This window comes from Diadema antillarum, unplaced genomic scaffold, assembly GCF_040938485.1.
Source record: "Diadema antillarum isolate AM-2024a unplaced genomic scaffold, OU_Dant_1.0 scf00000159, whole genome shotgun sequence".
In the NCBI taxonomy this organism is placed as follows: domain Eukaryota; kingdom Metazoa; phylum Echinodermata; class Echinoidea; order Diadematoida; family Diadematidae; genus Diadema; species Diadema antillarum.
Window position 1 is genome coordinate 752,159 of NW_027271048.1, and position 16,553 is coordinate 768,711.

General features: G+C 39.7%; 1 protein-coding gene across 7 annotated transcripts in view; it reads right to left on the reverse strand.

Annotated features, from left to right (window-relative positions):
- Window positions 1-16,553, reverse strand: part of LOC139722157 (uncharacterized) — a 175,444-nt gene that overhangs the window by 25,583 nt on the left and 133,308 nt on the right. For all 7 annotated transcript variants that reach the window (XM_071633468.1, XM_071633467.1, XM_071633466.1 and 4 more), the window contains one exon: window positions 12,869-12,988. In XM_071633468.1, the coding sequence (XP_071489569.1) occupies window positions 12,869-12,988 (120 nt within the window). The remainder of the gene's footprint in view (window positions 1-12,868; window positions 12,989-16,553) is intronic.

A 16,553-nucleotide genomic window follows, 5' to 3' on the forward strand; every position in this document is an offset into this window, starting at 1 on the left:
AATGAAACAGAGAGAAACCCCCAAGAAACAACACCAACAACCAAAAGGAAAAAGAAGAAGCCACAAGCGAAAAACTACCCTTGAGAGTGAGCAAATGAAGTGTGTGATGGTTGGATCATTGCCTGGAGAGGTCTACAAGTGGGTGATCACAAAATAGGCTGGAGTTGTTCCATCCACTTGAGACAGGCTATAGCTGTACAAAATCATCTCACAACAGGGTATGTGTCGTTGTTGGTTTGTGTGTGGTGTGTCTGTGTTTGTTTTTTGTGTTGTTTTCTTCTTCTTTTACACAGAGCAATTTCTATGCTACCATCAGATAGCAGCAGCACTCAAGAGTTATCTGACATCTTTTGTCCTGGGGGTAGCATCAAATTGCACCATTTTTTTCCAAATTAGGATGAATGTTTCATGGTGAATTCCATTCCTGACAATTTAGTTCCTTGCTGGGGGGGGGGGGGGGGGAGACATTTAATCTGAATACATTTTTTTCCTTTGCAATCTGATAAACAAAACACATGTTTTAATAAAACCACAGCATCCTCTGCGGGCAACTAGATAAAATCTTACATGTGGGAGATAAATCAATCCAAAGTTGAATCACAATTGTGAAGACAACTGAGTATATTTTACATACACATCATTAGTTGCTGTTTAGAAAAAGGAGTAAAAAAAATGAAAAGGAAACTATTGTGGACATTTAATCAATGCATCATTGGTATTGTTACATCTCTTTACCTACTAAAAGTTGCTCCTGCAACAAGCGACAGCCAATATGATCTAAACCTACAAAAAGACATTTCCAACATGGAAATCTTTGGTTTGAGCTTCAATTCAAACATACATGTACCATGTATGATAAACATAATTACTGGTACTGATACTTTTATTCCCTGAATAGTCAGCTTTGTCAATACAAATGTTTCCAACTCCTCAACTTACAGCTTTATGTACAGTACAAAACATATGATAAAGAAAGAGAGAGAGACACACACACACAAACACACACACACACACACACACACACACACACATACACACAGACAGACAGACAGAAAGACAGACAGATAGACAGACAGAGATTCACAATAAACAGTGAACATGACAGCCACGATGAGTTTAGCTTTACGGGAATGACTTCTGAACTTGCATTTCAATATACAAGAAATGGTTTTAATTGCCTGTATGAACAGCTGTTTTTAAGTAGTTTTTTGTCAAACCACTGTTGGGGTACATATACAATACGAATCAGATCAAGAGGGCATCGGCATGGGGGTGGGTGGGGGGTGGGGATGGGGGGAGCATGGCTGTCAGTCAGTTATTAAAACTTTCACTTTTTTTTTTCTTTAATTTTCTGCCCCGGCAGATTGGATGCCATTCGTTGTAGGAAGGAAACAATGGACAGCGGAGCGGAAATGTACTTACTCTTGATTCTCACACTTCTCTGCCGGTTGCCGGCTGTGCCCCCGAAGGAATTTTGCGCCCATACCTTTTACTTCACTACGCCAGCCCCGTGTCCCACCTCTATTACGCCATACAACCACCAGACAGTGTGTGTGTGTTTCCTTCATTTCATCTCTAGTCTTCGCTTCCTGTTTTTCCCCGCTGCACGCTTACTACCACTTGACATTTCTCCAGAGGAATGTGGAAAGCATAATCATGTGTTCCACTGGAAACTTAATTTGATGAATGCTCTCGACACACTTTGCTTTCTTTGTTGTTGTTGTTGTTCTTCAGTTTCTTCTTCATCTTCTTGCAGCAACATCTCAAACTCTGACAAAGTCTTTCTTTATCATCCACTTGCCATCTATGTCAAGTTTTTCAATACATAATCTTCTACAGCTTTTGTTTCTCTTCCTGAATCACCCAAACATTGCAGTTAGAGCAACTAATAAAACAGCAGCGTGATGGTGAAGCCCTAGTGTTATAAAAGGTCACCCAACCGCAAGCATAACATACAGGCTTAAGAAGGAGATTGGCGTAACATTATTAACAACCTTAAGGCGATAATCATCACATGAAGCCAAAAAGAGGGCTCATTTACAGGAAAGGTTTGTTTGTTTGTTTGCTTGTTTTGTTTACTTATTCATCCACAGAAATTCAGATCAGGTATGATATAGTGCCCCAGTAGAAGAGGCAGAGCCTGATTGTAGACAGTGAATGGAGTACAAGGTATGTTGCTCACTGGTGGTAGAAAGCTATTCAGTTGCATTTCTCACATTTCATTGCAGCGTTTTTCATAATCCTCATCACCTTACCACTTCAGACTCTGTTGTGCACACCTCTCATGCATACGGCAAGGACGTACCTATCTCAATACATTTCACCATCAATCATTTTTGCAATGTGAGACGGGTACAATTGTTTGCGTTTCTTTTTTTAATCTCATGCTGACGTATCCCTCCCACTCCCCTCCCCCGCACATAACTCCACAAGACTCTTTAATGGACCGGACGCTATATCAACTTCCATTCAATTGCAACAATGGCCAGCACATTCGGAGGCAGTGGATTTGCGATGTCAAATTTAATTTTCAGTCGATGAACCTTGCATTAAGTGAGCATTTGGGAGGAACTGCTTGTAGAAAAAAAAAAGACAGAAACAAAAAACACTGGATCTGCGGCTGACGCCAGGATGCAAGACGGAGGAAGTAGCTCATCAGGTGATGCGCTAAAGGTCAGAGTAAAATACTGTGGCTTTGACGTCTGTATAGTAGGTTAAACACTATACAGACAAATTGCCTCACTGTAACCAAATGACCAATGGGATCATTGACTCACTCCATAATGTCACCACGACAACCGCCTAATTCTTGTCCACACTGCATCTTACCACAGCTGAGGTGGGACTGAATGAAGACAACTTTACAAGATACAATAATTTCCTCTTTAGGGCTAGTATTTATAATAGTAAGTTAGACATTTTTTTTAAGTAGAAGTGTGGGAGAAGGGCAGTAAACTAAAAAAAAAGATGATCTGAAGAAAACAATAAAACCAAGAAAGTACAGGAAAATAATGGATTTTTATTCCCTACTCCCGATCAATTGTCTCTTAATTCAAGAATATTCTACCTTTTCTCTCCCGCATGTGGCCACTGGCCAAACACCTTTTGGAAATGTTGAGCTTGTAAAGGACTAGACACTAAGATCTACTATCTGTCAAGCCAGATACAAATGAGCCTGGCTGGATGTAATGTCGTCTGCGACGGCCTGGTTTTCGACCAAGGCAGCGGGGATAAAGTACGTCAGCAATACCTCATTAATGCAGCCCTGCCTTGCGGTAGAGACATAACTCGGCTACTGAGCATAATCAAAATCTCCCTGTCTGCTATTTAATGTCATCCATACACAACAGCTCTCAGCTTCTCCCCCCAACATCCCCAGGCCTATGATGCCTGTTCAGGAGCATAAAGAGTAGCAGCTGATGCCGCCTGCTCATCTTTCCCTGAATTAAAAAAAAAAGAAGCCAAGAATGCATCAACATCTGAACTTTCCTAGAAATGCCCCTCCTCTGCCTGTTCTTTTACCACCCCATGAAAGTGAAACTGTACAAAGGTTACAGCTCTCCCAACACTCCAAACATAAATCAGTGTCATGACCAGACACTCCTCCTATAAAGCTCAATGACTGAAAGGTTTTCTAAAAATATTTTTACTGATCTTATAAAGGTTGATATGTTCTCTGGGAATACAGTGATCACTTTGACTATGAGCTTATTCAACCCTAAGAATTACAGAAAATGATGAGTAAGGGTAAATAATGTTTGAACAACATCTTTACATACCTAACAAAACAAAAAAAACCAAAAAAAAACAACCTTTCGCTCAGGTGAGTTATAAAAAATAGCATGGATTTCCTTTCAACAGAATAAGGTTTTGTGAGGGAGAAAAAACAGTTAAGCAAATGTACAAAAGGGATTTACAATGTATGTTCACTAAGTACTGTGAGTTGTCAATTAACATTTTTTTTTTTTAAATTGGAACATGTTCATTGTGACACAATCTACCAATCAAAGAACAATCCCAGAGTATATCATGGTTTGAATATGTGACGTACACATACACTATCAATATCCTACTTTTTGTTTTTGCACGAAGAGGAAAATGTAACTAAGTGTGAAATTCATAGTCAAATACCGATTTCCCTCTCTACACAATATTTCCTGTACTTGATTGCTCAACAATTGATAAGATAGGCATCAGTATTAAAGATGACATTTGTGTGGGTGGTCTCCGATCTGCATGGTCCGAAATGGATAAAGTTGTTACGTCATCGTGGCCGATGCACGCTGGTTGCGTCTTCCTCCCACATCTGTTGTAATTTCACAATTCTGCTTGCATCCTACTAATAGGAAGGGGGAAATGAGGCTATCAATACAGGAATATCCCTGCGAACTCTTAACAGCACACTTGACTTGACGCACAAACAAGTGATGGGAACGATGGATCTGTCAGATCTTTCCTGCGTTTGATATCTGAACATCACACAGCCGCTCCAATAGCATCGCGGAAAACTCGTATTACAGGCAAAACCAAACTTGACTGACTAAATCAAATGAAAAAATACACTCTAGAGAATTCAAAGACAAACAAAAAGAGGTACTGAATCAGTTGAGCCGGTAATCAACAAAATCAAGGGCAAGAGGTGGCGAGAGGCTCTGGTTTCACGAGAACTTTTTTTTTCCAACAATCACCCCAACCGCCAGAGTTCAGTGCGTCACATTAACCAAATCTGCCTATTCCTCTACGACTCAGACAGAGTTTCCATATCACAGCTTTACATCTCCTCCCGACCCCTCCCCTCCCCTCCCCCCCCCCCCCACCCATCCACCGCTGCCGCAGTGTGAGTGGCGTATGTTAACGTTAAATGCTCAGTTCCTGGCTGCGTGTGTTTTGCGCGCATCTACATCGCTCGCCCGTGCCAAAACACGGGGAGAAAATTGATTCGCCCGAAGGACGCAACTAAGTGATATTCCCTCCCAGAAGTGCTCGCAAGCATAGATTACCCCTAAGGATGCGACTCTCTCAGCTTTCAGATCCGTGCATGATAGCCATCTACTACCCTTTATTGAGGGCCACTTAAGCATGCTCCCAATTCGAGGTTTTATTACTCATTTGAAAAAGAAAAGAATCACTGCATCCCTCTTCACATCCTATTTCCCTTCCTGCCTTCCACAGCTGACAGACTTTCCCTAATTTCTGAGTCTTTTTTTCTCCTCACTGCCACAATATCAACAGTTTAATAGATGAAAAAAAGAAATAAACATATTAAGATATGTCTCCTTTCAGTGGAGATTTATTTTTCTCTTCTTGTCATTACAAGTTCATCCACTTTAATGCTGTAAAAATCCCTCGCTCTCTCTCTTTATCACCACTCAATGAGTGGTGACTTGAATATTATATTCTTAGTATGTCGTATTGTTTACACAATCATTTCTGAGGCCATTATCCTGTCAAGCATTTGCTTATGATGATGGTCTCCTGTATTTCTGTTATATCCAGAGTTGCTTAATTTGTCTTTTGAATGGCAGATACACGGGATCCAATGTTCGCATTTATATATCAATGCATAAAATGATGCCTGCTCATTATCATTTTGCATCATGTTAGAAAAAAAAAAGTTGGATATTTGAATTAATCATTTATCTATGTTAATTGTCAGATTCAAATAGTACTGAGCTCAATTAGTTCGTTCAACTGACTTTGTATTACATTTATGTATGAAAAAGAAATTCAGAAATCAAATCAAATCAAACGGAAATTTTCAAGCAAGTAATTTTTAACACTTGGCCAGGTAAGATGAATTTCTCTTGTTTTAATTCCATGGAATCAAAACATCAATAGTGTTGGTTATACAAAAAACTAGCAAAAACAATATTTGAGTGCTTTCATTTATGCACTACATGTAGTTTTTTATTACAGAAAATGTGCGAAAATGTCCACACTGCGAAAGTTTCCACGTTTACAGTATCCCTTTTGCTTCATAATAATCTGAACCCTGTAATGTTCTTGTTGGTGATAAATGCGCAAAGACGCACATTGCATGGATAGTCAAGTGACTACGTTTAGCTGTCTAGTACAAGATTATGAGAATAAGGTCCCCTTGCTATGCATGATACAAGCAAGAAGTCAACCACAAATGTACTTTCTTCATGATTTCTCTGTGCTTTTATCCACCCAAATGCTAAATCTGTATCACCACAATATCACGCAAAATCTCATCTCTTGTTGGAGAGGGGAAGAGTAAAAAAAAAAAATGCTTGACTTCTTGATCAATAACAAGGAAAGGGATATACGAAATAAAGAGACTGATCGGCATGGCAACGAACCCGCCGTGCCAATATGACGATTTCTCCCGATGCGAGCCGCTGTTTACACCTCGTGTGCGCCGTGCCTCGGTTGTTCAGTTTTCCAATTGATTACACTTGTATGATGAGGCCATTAGACGGAAGTGGGCACTTCCCGGAGAGCTCTGTGGAGCTCACTTCCTGCCCTGCCCCAGACAGGTTTACGGTGGTGATGCACTGCGAGAACGCCTCCTGTTTACATCATTGCCAATTTTTCGACCACCCGGGAGAGAGAGTGCACGGCCAATAAAACACAGCTCAAGTTCAATAACCCATTCAATGGAAAGGTTACTTGGAACATCCATGAGAAATTCATTACAGCGATACGATAAACATGTTTTTAAGAAGTAATCATGAACCTTGCGGGAAGGGGGAGGGGGAAATTGAAGGAAAAATAATAGACAATGCAGTTTTTGAAGAAATCAGAAATTTCTCAATGACCAAAGCACACATTTCACCCATAGATATGGTGTGTAAAGTTTGGAATCAAATGAACCAAGTTTTGAGATTACAAAGATAAATTGAACAGTACTAGATCAACTAAGAAAAGAAGACAATTATGCATTTTAGAGCACCATTTCTTGTTCAAATTCCAAAATTTAATTTTGTTGTCATTCCTTTCATAAAGGAAATGTTTGACAAGTTATAGCAAAGTGCATGAACTCATAAAGAGTCAAAATTCAACCTGAAGCATTTTTTTCACACAAATTCAAGTATTCACTCACACATGGGTATTAAAAAAGTGCATAATGCAAAAAAGTTTGTTTTTTGAGTGCTTCATCCACACATTTACAAGCCCTTCCAAATGAAGGTATTTTTTTTAATACTTGCCAACTTATCTTGCAAATTTTAATGTACACTTGTTAAAAAATGTTTTTATACAAAATTACAAAAAAAAAAAGAAGAAAGAAAGTAAAGAAACAATATATCAGTTTCAACAATGTCCTTCAATAGAAAGTTTAAAAATGTAATGCATGTGCTCTGGTTTAGTAAAACAAGATATGAATGTGTCAAATTCTCCAAATGGACAGTAAATAATAAGATATATGTTTATGGTAAAGTTACAGCATGTGATAGAATGACTTTCTATCCTAGTGAATACATCATAATGCAGCTCTTTGCCATGTAGTCAGGGAAACTATGAATGCATGAGCCCATTACAGCACAATGCAGTGTCACCGCCTTCATGCATCATGACAAGTATGCTTGCCTGCCTGCTCTAGGGTCCCCACAATAAACATGAATTAGTGGGCTCGTGTGAATGACACCTCCGCATCCCACAGAGTTTACCGCTCCCCGCTGGGACATCATTCACACGCGGGTGAGCAAGCACTGGTGGCATGAATTCGTCATTATTCCACGATGAGATGGCTGAAAGGGGGAAAATGCACACACACAGAGAAGATTGTCGTGTAAGCCTCCGATCTCCCGCCTCTTTCTCCGTCTCCCGTCACCATGGTATCAATCGTGGGAGAAGAGAGCTAACACCAGCCCCGGAGCGGAGAGACGAGATGGTGCGAGTTTCTCTCCATGAGAGACAGATCGAGAGAGAACCTTCCAGGGCGGAATAAACATTTCACGGTCGACCCGGAACGGAGGCTCAGCATGCGGACTTCACACGTTTCTTGACATGTCGCTACTCAAGACAAATCAACGCAACACGGGAAGATTCCTGCGAGCCTTGCGGGCTTTCCCGTTACTCTGCACAAGCCCCTGTGATTTCATTTACAGAAAGATTGATAATGACCCACGTTTCCCTTGTTCGTCAGACACACCATTGTTCGGGGACTTTTATTGTCTGAAAGCGGTTGATTATACACGACAGCTTTTCATACTTGATGAAGGATGAATCCTCACTAGGATGAAAACCATCATTTGCCAATAGGGCAGCTTGGGTCATCCACTAGTTTTTCGCGCCTATTTCTTTTTGTCTTTTTGGGACTACATGACAGTAAGTGTCAATAGGATAGGCAGGGCATAATCAATCCATCCCTTCTTTCCCCCCTCCCCCCCCCCCCTTGCAAGATTTTGTAAAAGCTGGATAAAAGCCAAAACCAAAAAATGAGGGCATTTGACACATGATGAAAGTAGTGCTCATTTCTTAATAGTCTCCACCCATACGATGGATTTTTCCTGCGGTGCACACCTCCCTTCTTTGATCAAGAACCAAATATGCAGTGTAATGATAAATCATAATTATGTGGTGAATTGTTCAGATCATATTTGTAAATGTGCTTTATGATAGTATCAACTGGTAAATTCAATATTTGAACCTCCTCCCCATTTCTGCATGGATTTTAATAGGGAAGGGAGTGCCATGGTACATCTTTCTATTATGTACTCTCATATGATTTATGCAAAGAAAAAAAAAATGCCCAGAAACAATACATTGACCCATATACTCACACCTGTGTGGTAGTGAATTTGATGACATAATTGCACGCTGCTGTCAAGATTTGGTAATTTTGTCTATGTGTCTTTGTGGTCCACACATATTTCTAAATATGTATAATCTAAGCCTGCGTAGCAAGCCACTGCAGTGTATTTGGACATTTTTATTTTCTTTTATAGCATAGCATGTACTCAAAATGTTGCCTGAACTGACCACAGGCTACAAGATGTTTGCATTTTGTGTCACTTGATATTCACTCCAGAATCCAGAGGGTAGAATTTCAGAGAAACGCCAAGCCGGATACTGACGGTGCGCTTTGGAATCAATTTACATCACGGTGCCGGATTCCCAAGTTAAAAGATGGCCATCAACACTGCTGACTGCAGGATATGATTCTTGCGCAATGCTTATCTAACGCCTGCTATTTATCTAATCGTTCTGCTAAATACGACTCCATTATTTTTGTACATCTGTGCTAATTATCAGTAAAAAAAAAAAGTGGAAATTTGCTTCCATGATTTTTTTCCCCCAGTCTGTGTAAACAAGGAAGTATATATCTTATTATATGCAGCTTGGTTTCCAACAAGCTAATGCATGCATATCACCCCAAGGCTGTCATCCCAGTCAAGCAAACTGCTCTTTAATGACGGTCTCCTCCACCTGTACATTAAGATAAGATATAATGGTTTTTTTTTTTTTTTTTTGGTATTATTCCTCAAAAGTACTCTGTACGTACTCTTATTTATATTTTGATGAGAACACTCTTGATTTGTCACAATGATTTCATTTGTACAAGTGGGGAAAATGAAACAAACTGAATGTGAAACTGAAAAAACCATCCAGTGTAGGGTACAGGAGATCATTATCATCAATGGAGTGAGCAATTTAAAAATGCATGTATATAGGAGAGTAGATCGTATCAGCAGACGCTTTTTTTTTTCGTGGCTCGGAATTCCCTACTCAGAATATGAATTTTCAGCCAAAAATAACACCAGTTATTCACAAAGTCCTGAAAATTGCGAATTCAGCAAAATAGGGCAAAAATTATTCACTCCAATATTTGGAAAATACACTTCAAGTATGCCCTTCCACAAAAAGTTGTCTTTTAGCACGGTGTAAAATCGCATTATAATTCCGTACAAAATTTTCGTAATGGAAAAATTGACATCTTTCGCATCTTGTTCTTGCACCAGAATCACAATTCATACCCACGATTCACCGTAAACATTGTTACTGAGCGGAGGACAAAGAGAAAATCAGAAAATGAGGCTCAAATTTCATATTGTATGGTAAAAGGTCTAACATTAACATATCGAAGAATCTTGTGAAAAATTTATATCTCCTCCTAAATCTGATGTATCATGTGAATTTTTTTAGTGTTTCGACATTTTTGTGTTGCATTTTTTTTTTTTGCGATTTCAGCCCACACAACGCTCTGTGAGGCTAGTCTATGAAGTCCCGCATGTATATTGAATGTCATCTACACACAGAAATTTGTGCATCTGGAATTACCATGCTGTTTGGTAATACTATACCTGTATACATACACATATATATATTTAAGAAGATACCACAAAGTACGGGCAAATCTAATATCAACAAGACCATTTCAAAAGAATCACACTTCACACATAAATGCAGATGTTACAATTTTGAGTCGAAACATCCCATCCATCTAGCATGTTAGCCTGAAGCCAAATACGATGGGTGTCAATTGTTCCTAATCTTTCTATGATGAAGCCTGCAACAAGATATGAGTCATATCCATGTTATGGTGCCCAGACATAAGTATATTCTCTCCAACAACTCCACCAGCAACAACAACAAGGGTGCCCTTGACAAAGCCGGAGTCAGTGGTTGTGACATGACTTGATTCGGAGAATTTTTCTCTGCGGGCAGCGGTGAGCACAATACTGTCGATGCATTCGTGAGACCAGGAAACACTAAAAAAACACCTTGAGATGAAAGCAGACGAAAGTCAATTTTTTTCCTCAGATTTCCAGTACAATAAGGAAAATGTAACAATTTTACCAACTGCCATTAAATTAATAGATAAATCAATGATTTTAATAAATGAAAAATAAATTAACATTATGTGAGACAAACAGGAAAAAAATCCCTTCCTGAATTTTACTAAATACAAAATCTCTGCAGTCTTTTTTTTCTTGTACTGTGTCTGTGTCACTTTCATATTGGTGATAAACTGGAGGATTTAAAATGGAACTGCAAGAGGGGAGGAAAAAAAGGGTAAGATTAAATATCGAGCCTCTGGCACACTAATAGAAAAGAGGGATATAATGAGAGTGATACAAAAACAAAAATAGAACACGCTTCCAGACAGACAGACAGACAGACAGGACTTGGGAGTAAATACGGTCGAGCAATTAGAACACAAGAGGAAAGCAGATCAATTCTGCCTGTACGGACTAGAAAGTAATTTTCCTGCCAAGGATGGTTGCCTAGCAACCGGAGGCCAGCTCATTTTTCACCTCCCAAACAAGGGTCACCCATTAGGGGAGGCTCCACTAACAAGAAGGCATGTAAAGTCTCTCTCGCAGATTACCAAATGTATCTGTGTCGTGTCCGTACGTGTGCGAGAAAGAGAGAAAGAGAACATGAGGGAGACACACAAACTGAGATTTTGAAAATCTGTGTTAATGTTCTGTGCAAGTATTCTTGTATGCAACCTATGTTTTCAATCACACCCGCTGCTGAAACGAGACGGGCTTTTATCCAGAAGCCATATCCTAGCCTCTTGCGGGGCATTCACAAATGCGGGGAAATATGACATGCAAATACTCACAAAACAACAAAGGTGTCTGCCTGATGAGATTTCCATTAATTTCAACCATGTCTTTAAACTGTAATTTAAAACATTCTAGAATGCTTCTATGGAATGAAAAGCAGATCTTTCAGCAAATGTACTGAGAGGTTGTATCAAAACTCCAACACCACACGCTTCTTCAATTCAGAGTTCATCTAAAACACATACAAAGGAATGATATAATGAAGATAAACCAACAACTATCCAGGCATATCAAAGATGATGAACATTTCTTTGAAGCTAAATGTTGCCAATTCATCTTTTGTACCTCAAGCATTCACACAAAGGTTAGGATGAGGGGGGTAAACAAGAAGAAAGCAATTCACCAAGAAAAAAAAGAAAAAAAAAGGGAGGAGGAGAAGAAAAGACTCCCAAAACTGCGGGCAACAAAAAGGCAAGGAAGCATGGCATCTCATGTTGCACATCTTTCTCGGGGACTGTTCCTTGAATCCCAGTGTGAGAGGGGAACATCTCTCGCCTCAAGGGTCAACTTTCTCTTTGGGAGGACATGAGGAGGATGTAGTGGGATGCTGGCAGCGGGGAGAAGCATGCAGCTATGCCACGAATCCAACCTGCCTGGAGGAATGTGCCTGTTACCGTGGGAGCGCAAATATGCAGTCCCCAGAGTCGCATACAAAAGAGGAACACCACCATCCAAAAAAAAAAAAAAATGACTTTGTATACAATATACATGTGTGAGAGAATTCTTGACTGTGAAAATATCTTGTCGCAAGTTAGAGGCTTGTTTGCGCTCTGCGTGACGGCACGTCGCTCTGGTATAATCCTTAGACTTGCTTCAAGCCTCCTTCACTACTTTCTCTCTGGAGTGTTCTCAAGATTTGAGAAAGGCAGTGAATGAATTGGTGACAGGCACTGACTTCCAGTCCAGTGTAATTTGCACCTCACCAACTGACAAAGCTGAGAACAAAACAGACAGGACACGGCACACGAAAGAGCAATGACTTATCATGAAAATTACGCTTAAGTTGAATATCTTAATTCTAAGCGAGAAAGGAGAGACATAAACAACTACAAATTCTCTTTCATATGCTCACCACATAATCTGATTATTGTACAACAAAAAAAAAAAATGAGAAAAGAGTGTTACCATTCATTAGGATACCTTTTTTTTTCCTCTTTCATTGGTGTACTTTTTACAGACAGCTAACAATACAGTAGCTACAATGACTAAACAAGTGAGCTACAGATGAGGAAGAAGAAGGAGGAGGAGGAAGAAGAAGAGGAAAAGGAGGAGGACAGAAGGAGGAGGAAGAGAAGAATTCGTCTGGTGGGAGGCCGCGGAGCACTTACTGTTGCGGATCTTCTTGAAGGTAGGGGCCTGCGTCCTGGGCACCAGTTTCTTGTGCACCCACTGCCACCAGATGTCGTAGGGAAGCTCAAAGTCGAACCACTCTTCGCATAGGTTGATTCCTGACCACACAGAGAAGTGAAAGGAATGCATCAGAGTCAGCACAAACATCCATCATCACAGCACCTTGATGACATTTATGAACAAACACTCAGGCACTTTACCGTACAGACACATACGCATACACACGCAGGCACAGCCTGAATATGATTCATTAGCAATCTGCTGGTACTGTGGGATGACTTCAGTAGCTCGGTGTAAATTTCAAAGATTGAGTGTGAGTGGCATTTCAGGAATGCTCGTCTCCGAAAAACGTCCTTTGCAACAAACAATTGCACTTCTGAAGTATCAGGAATACAGCTTGATTAGCGATGACTATGATAGGATGGTCTTTGCCAAGCCTGGTCTGTGAGAATTTTATGTCAGTTGCAAACTACGAGCAGATGCCAAGAGTAAATCAGCTGTCGGCTGATTTCTACAGGTTCCGAACTGCACTATCCTAAAGTTACAGCACAAGTTTCAAATTGCACCACACCACCATCACAAAAAGAAAGAAAGATAGACATGTCAAAGCAAATAACAAACAGAATACAGTACGTCCTCATATTTTGTGTATGTTTTCTTCATGATAATATTTGCCAGTAGAGTTGCAATTGCACATCTGGAACAACTTTAACAGTGATCTGTCCTGTTCATACTTGCATTGTGTAGAGTGCCAAAGTTTTATTATCTCTTTTGTCAGCAAGCCAACTCACAAACACTTGTAAACACTATACAACTGTCTACTTAGACTACTTGTCTTCAATGATGATCTTATTGTTTCTTGCAAGCTCTTCTTTCTCTCTCTCTTTCTTTCTAGATTCATTCATCAATTTTTTCTGTCTCTGGTCATATATTGATCTATCTTTCTTTCTCTCTCTCCTTTTTCAATCTGGCAGATCATGCGTACAAGCAATTGGATATATCCTGATGTAAATGATGAACAATTACTTTTCTTTTACTTGAAAAACAATTGTACTACTGGCAGGAGGATAAACATCTTGGTCAAACTTTTAACCTTATTGTAACAATAAAGATAAGAGGTCTTTGATCCAGTGCTCTTAGATGTATGCCTAAATACAGCCAATTTAAAATACTGTCAGGTATAAGGGTTTTACATTTATTAACTGATATCGTTTAGCGTAAATGTGTGATTAAAGAAATTGCAAACACAACTACAGTTTGTGTCTGGTCATCACATGGTTGGATAGACTTGAAACTTCAGCTAAAAATTGTCATTCGTTGTCCAGACTCATGATTATCTATCTACTTGAGTTTTTCTGACAACAAAACACTTCTATGCATTACATACTGCATCTTAATGGAGTCAAATATAAAAAATGAGGCTCCCATTCTGCATTATATTTGACCCATTAAAGTTGAGTTTGTGAAGTCAATTTCTTCATTTTCTTTCTTTTTTTCTTTTTTTTGACAGGCACAGTATGTGCTCTCTACACTAGATTTATAGCGAGCATTCACTCTCACTATCTAGGTGTGTGATGAATAACCAAAGGTGCATATAATATTATCTTGAAGCAAAACTGTGCCTTGGATCGACAGACCTTGCAGCGTCTATTTGTCCTCAGTTGAAGACATGTACATAATTGTCCCTCTGTCATTTTCTCTGGATATGGGATGTGATTGCTAACCTTATTCTGAATTCACCAAGCATCCATTTTAAAGCATATTCAACGCTGCTGTGTTTGATATTTTTTCTTTAACAAATTTTATATGCTGATTGTTTTAAAAGGTGTCTCTATGCCTAATACTCTGTACAACATCACCCCATCCCCCTCCCCCTATTCACTGCCCAATGGTGGCAGGATGGTCTGAATAACCATGCTACAAGCCAAACAATAATTTCCCCAGATAGCCCATTTCAATCTCCAACGACCACCCCCCCCCCCTCCTCCTTGCAACATTTCATGCCCCTGCACTCATGCCAAGCCTATAGATGCTAGAAGTTACAAAAAGCATAATGTGCCAACATCATGTCAACACCTTCAGCAAGAGGACCCCACCTGCTTGGTTTACTCTGGCAGACTGCCATCCACATAACCCTCTCCTACTAACTCCCCTCCCCGACCTCAAATCTCTATCAAATTCTTTTTTTCTTAATTTGTAAAAAGATAAACCCATAGAATTGTACACATCTCTCCAGCATAGATCACTGCGTAACAGCCATTGCATTTCCAGTGTAATAATGATCGTTGTTAACCTGTGATATCCAATTTCTCGATGTTCTTCGCATGAACACTGCTAAAACAAGACTGCATCATGGCATCTTGAATGAGAACATTAAAAAAAAAATATTTCCACAAAACTGTCAAGACATCACCCAACAAAATAAAGGATGGAACTTATCTTTTATTAGGACCACTTTCTTTTGCTTTGTTTTTTGGATATCTCAGTCACTTCAACAGCAATTTTCATCAAATAACATTTTTAATTCCTCTTAGAATCATATGCTCTTAATGTTTCATCTATGTGGTTTCTAATTATTTCGCAAAATTTTAAAACCTGAATCCCCATCTCAATCAAAACAAGGAAAAGTAGAAATTACGCGGTGCGTAATATATGTCCCCGCCGGAAATAGCATTTTGTAACAAAATGTGCAATATAGGTAAAAAAATCAAGGTCAAAGGTCAAAGAAGTCAAAGGTCAAAATTCTGTGTAGAAGTTTTGAAGCCCTCACCTAGTGCCATCGCATAAAGCAAATGGAATCGAAATTGGGTTAGAAATGGCGAAGGAGTAGCATTTTGTAGCCAATGTACAATATAGGTAAAAAATGAAGGTCAAAGGTCAAAGAAGACAAAGGTCAAAATTCTGTGTAGAAGTTTTGAAGCCCTCACCTAGTGCTATCACATAAAGCGAAGAAATCGGGTTAGAAATGGCGAAGGAGTAGCATTTTGTAGCCAATGTACAATATAGGTAAAAAATCAAGGTCAAAGGTCAAAGAAGTCAAAGGTCAAAATTCTGTGTAGAAGCTTTGAAGCCCTCAACTAGTGCCATCATATAAAGCAAACGGAATCGAAATCGGGTTAGAAATGGCGAAGGAGTAGCATTTTGTAGCAAAATGTACAATATAGGTCAAAAATCAAGGTCAAAGGTCAAAGAAGTCAAAGGTCAAAATTCTGTGTAGAAGTTTTGAAGCCCTCACCTAGTGCCATCACATAAAGCAAACGGAATCGAAATCGGGTTAGAAATGGCGAAGGAGTAGTATTTTGTAGCAAAATGTACAATATAGGTCAAAGGTCAAGGTCAAAGGTCACAACTGAAATTCTGTGTAGAAGTTTTAAAGCTCCCATGTAGTGCTATCATATAAAGCAAAGAGAATCAAAATTGGCTCATAAATGACAGAGAAGTAGCAAATTGAACATTTTGATCACACACGGACGCACACACGGACGGACGCACGGATGGACGGACGCACGGACGGACGGACGCACGGACGGACGGACGCACGGACGGACGGACGCACGGACGGACGGACGCACGGACGCACGGATGCACAGACACACACACGTACGGAGCCCGTTTCATAGTCCCCTGCTCGAACTCGTTCGGCGGGGACAACTATACCATCAG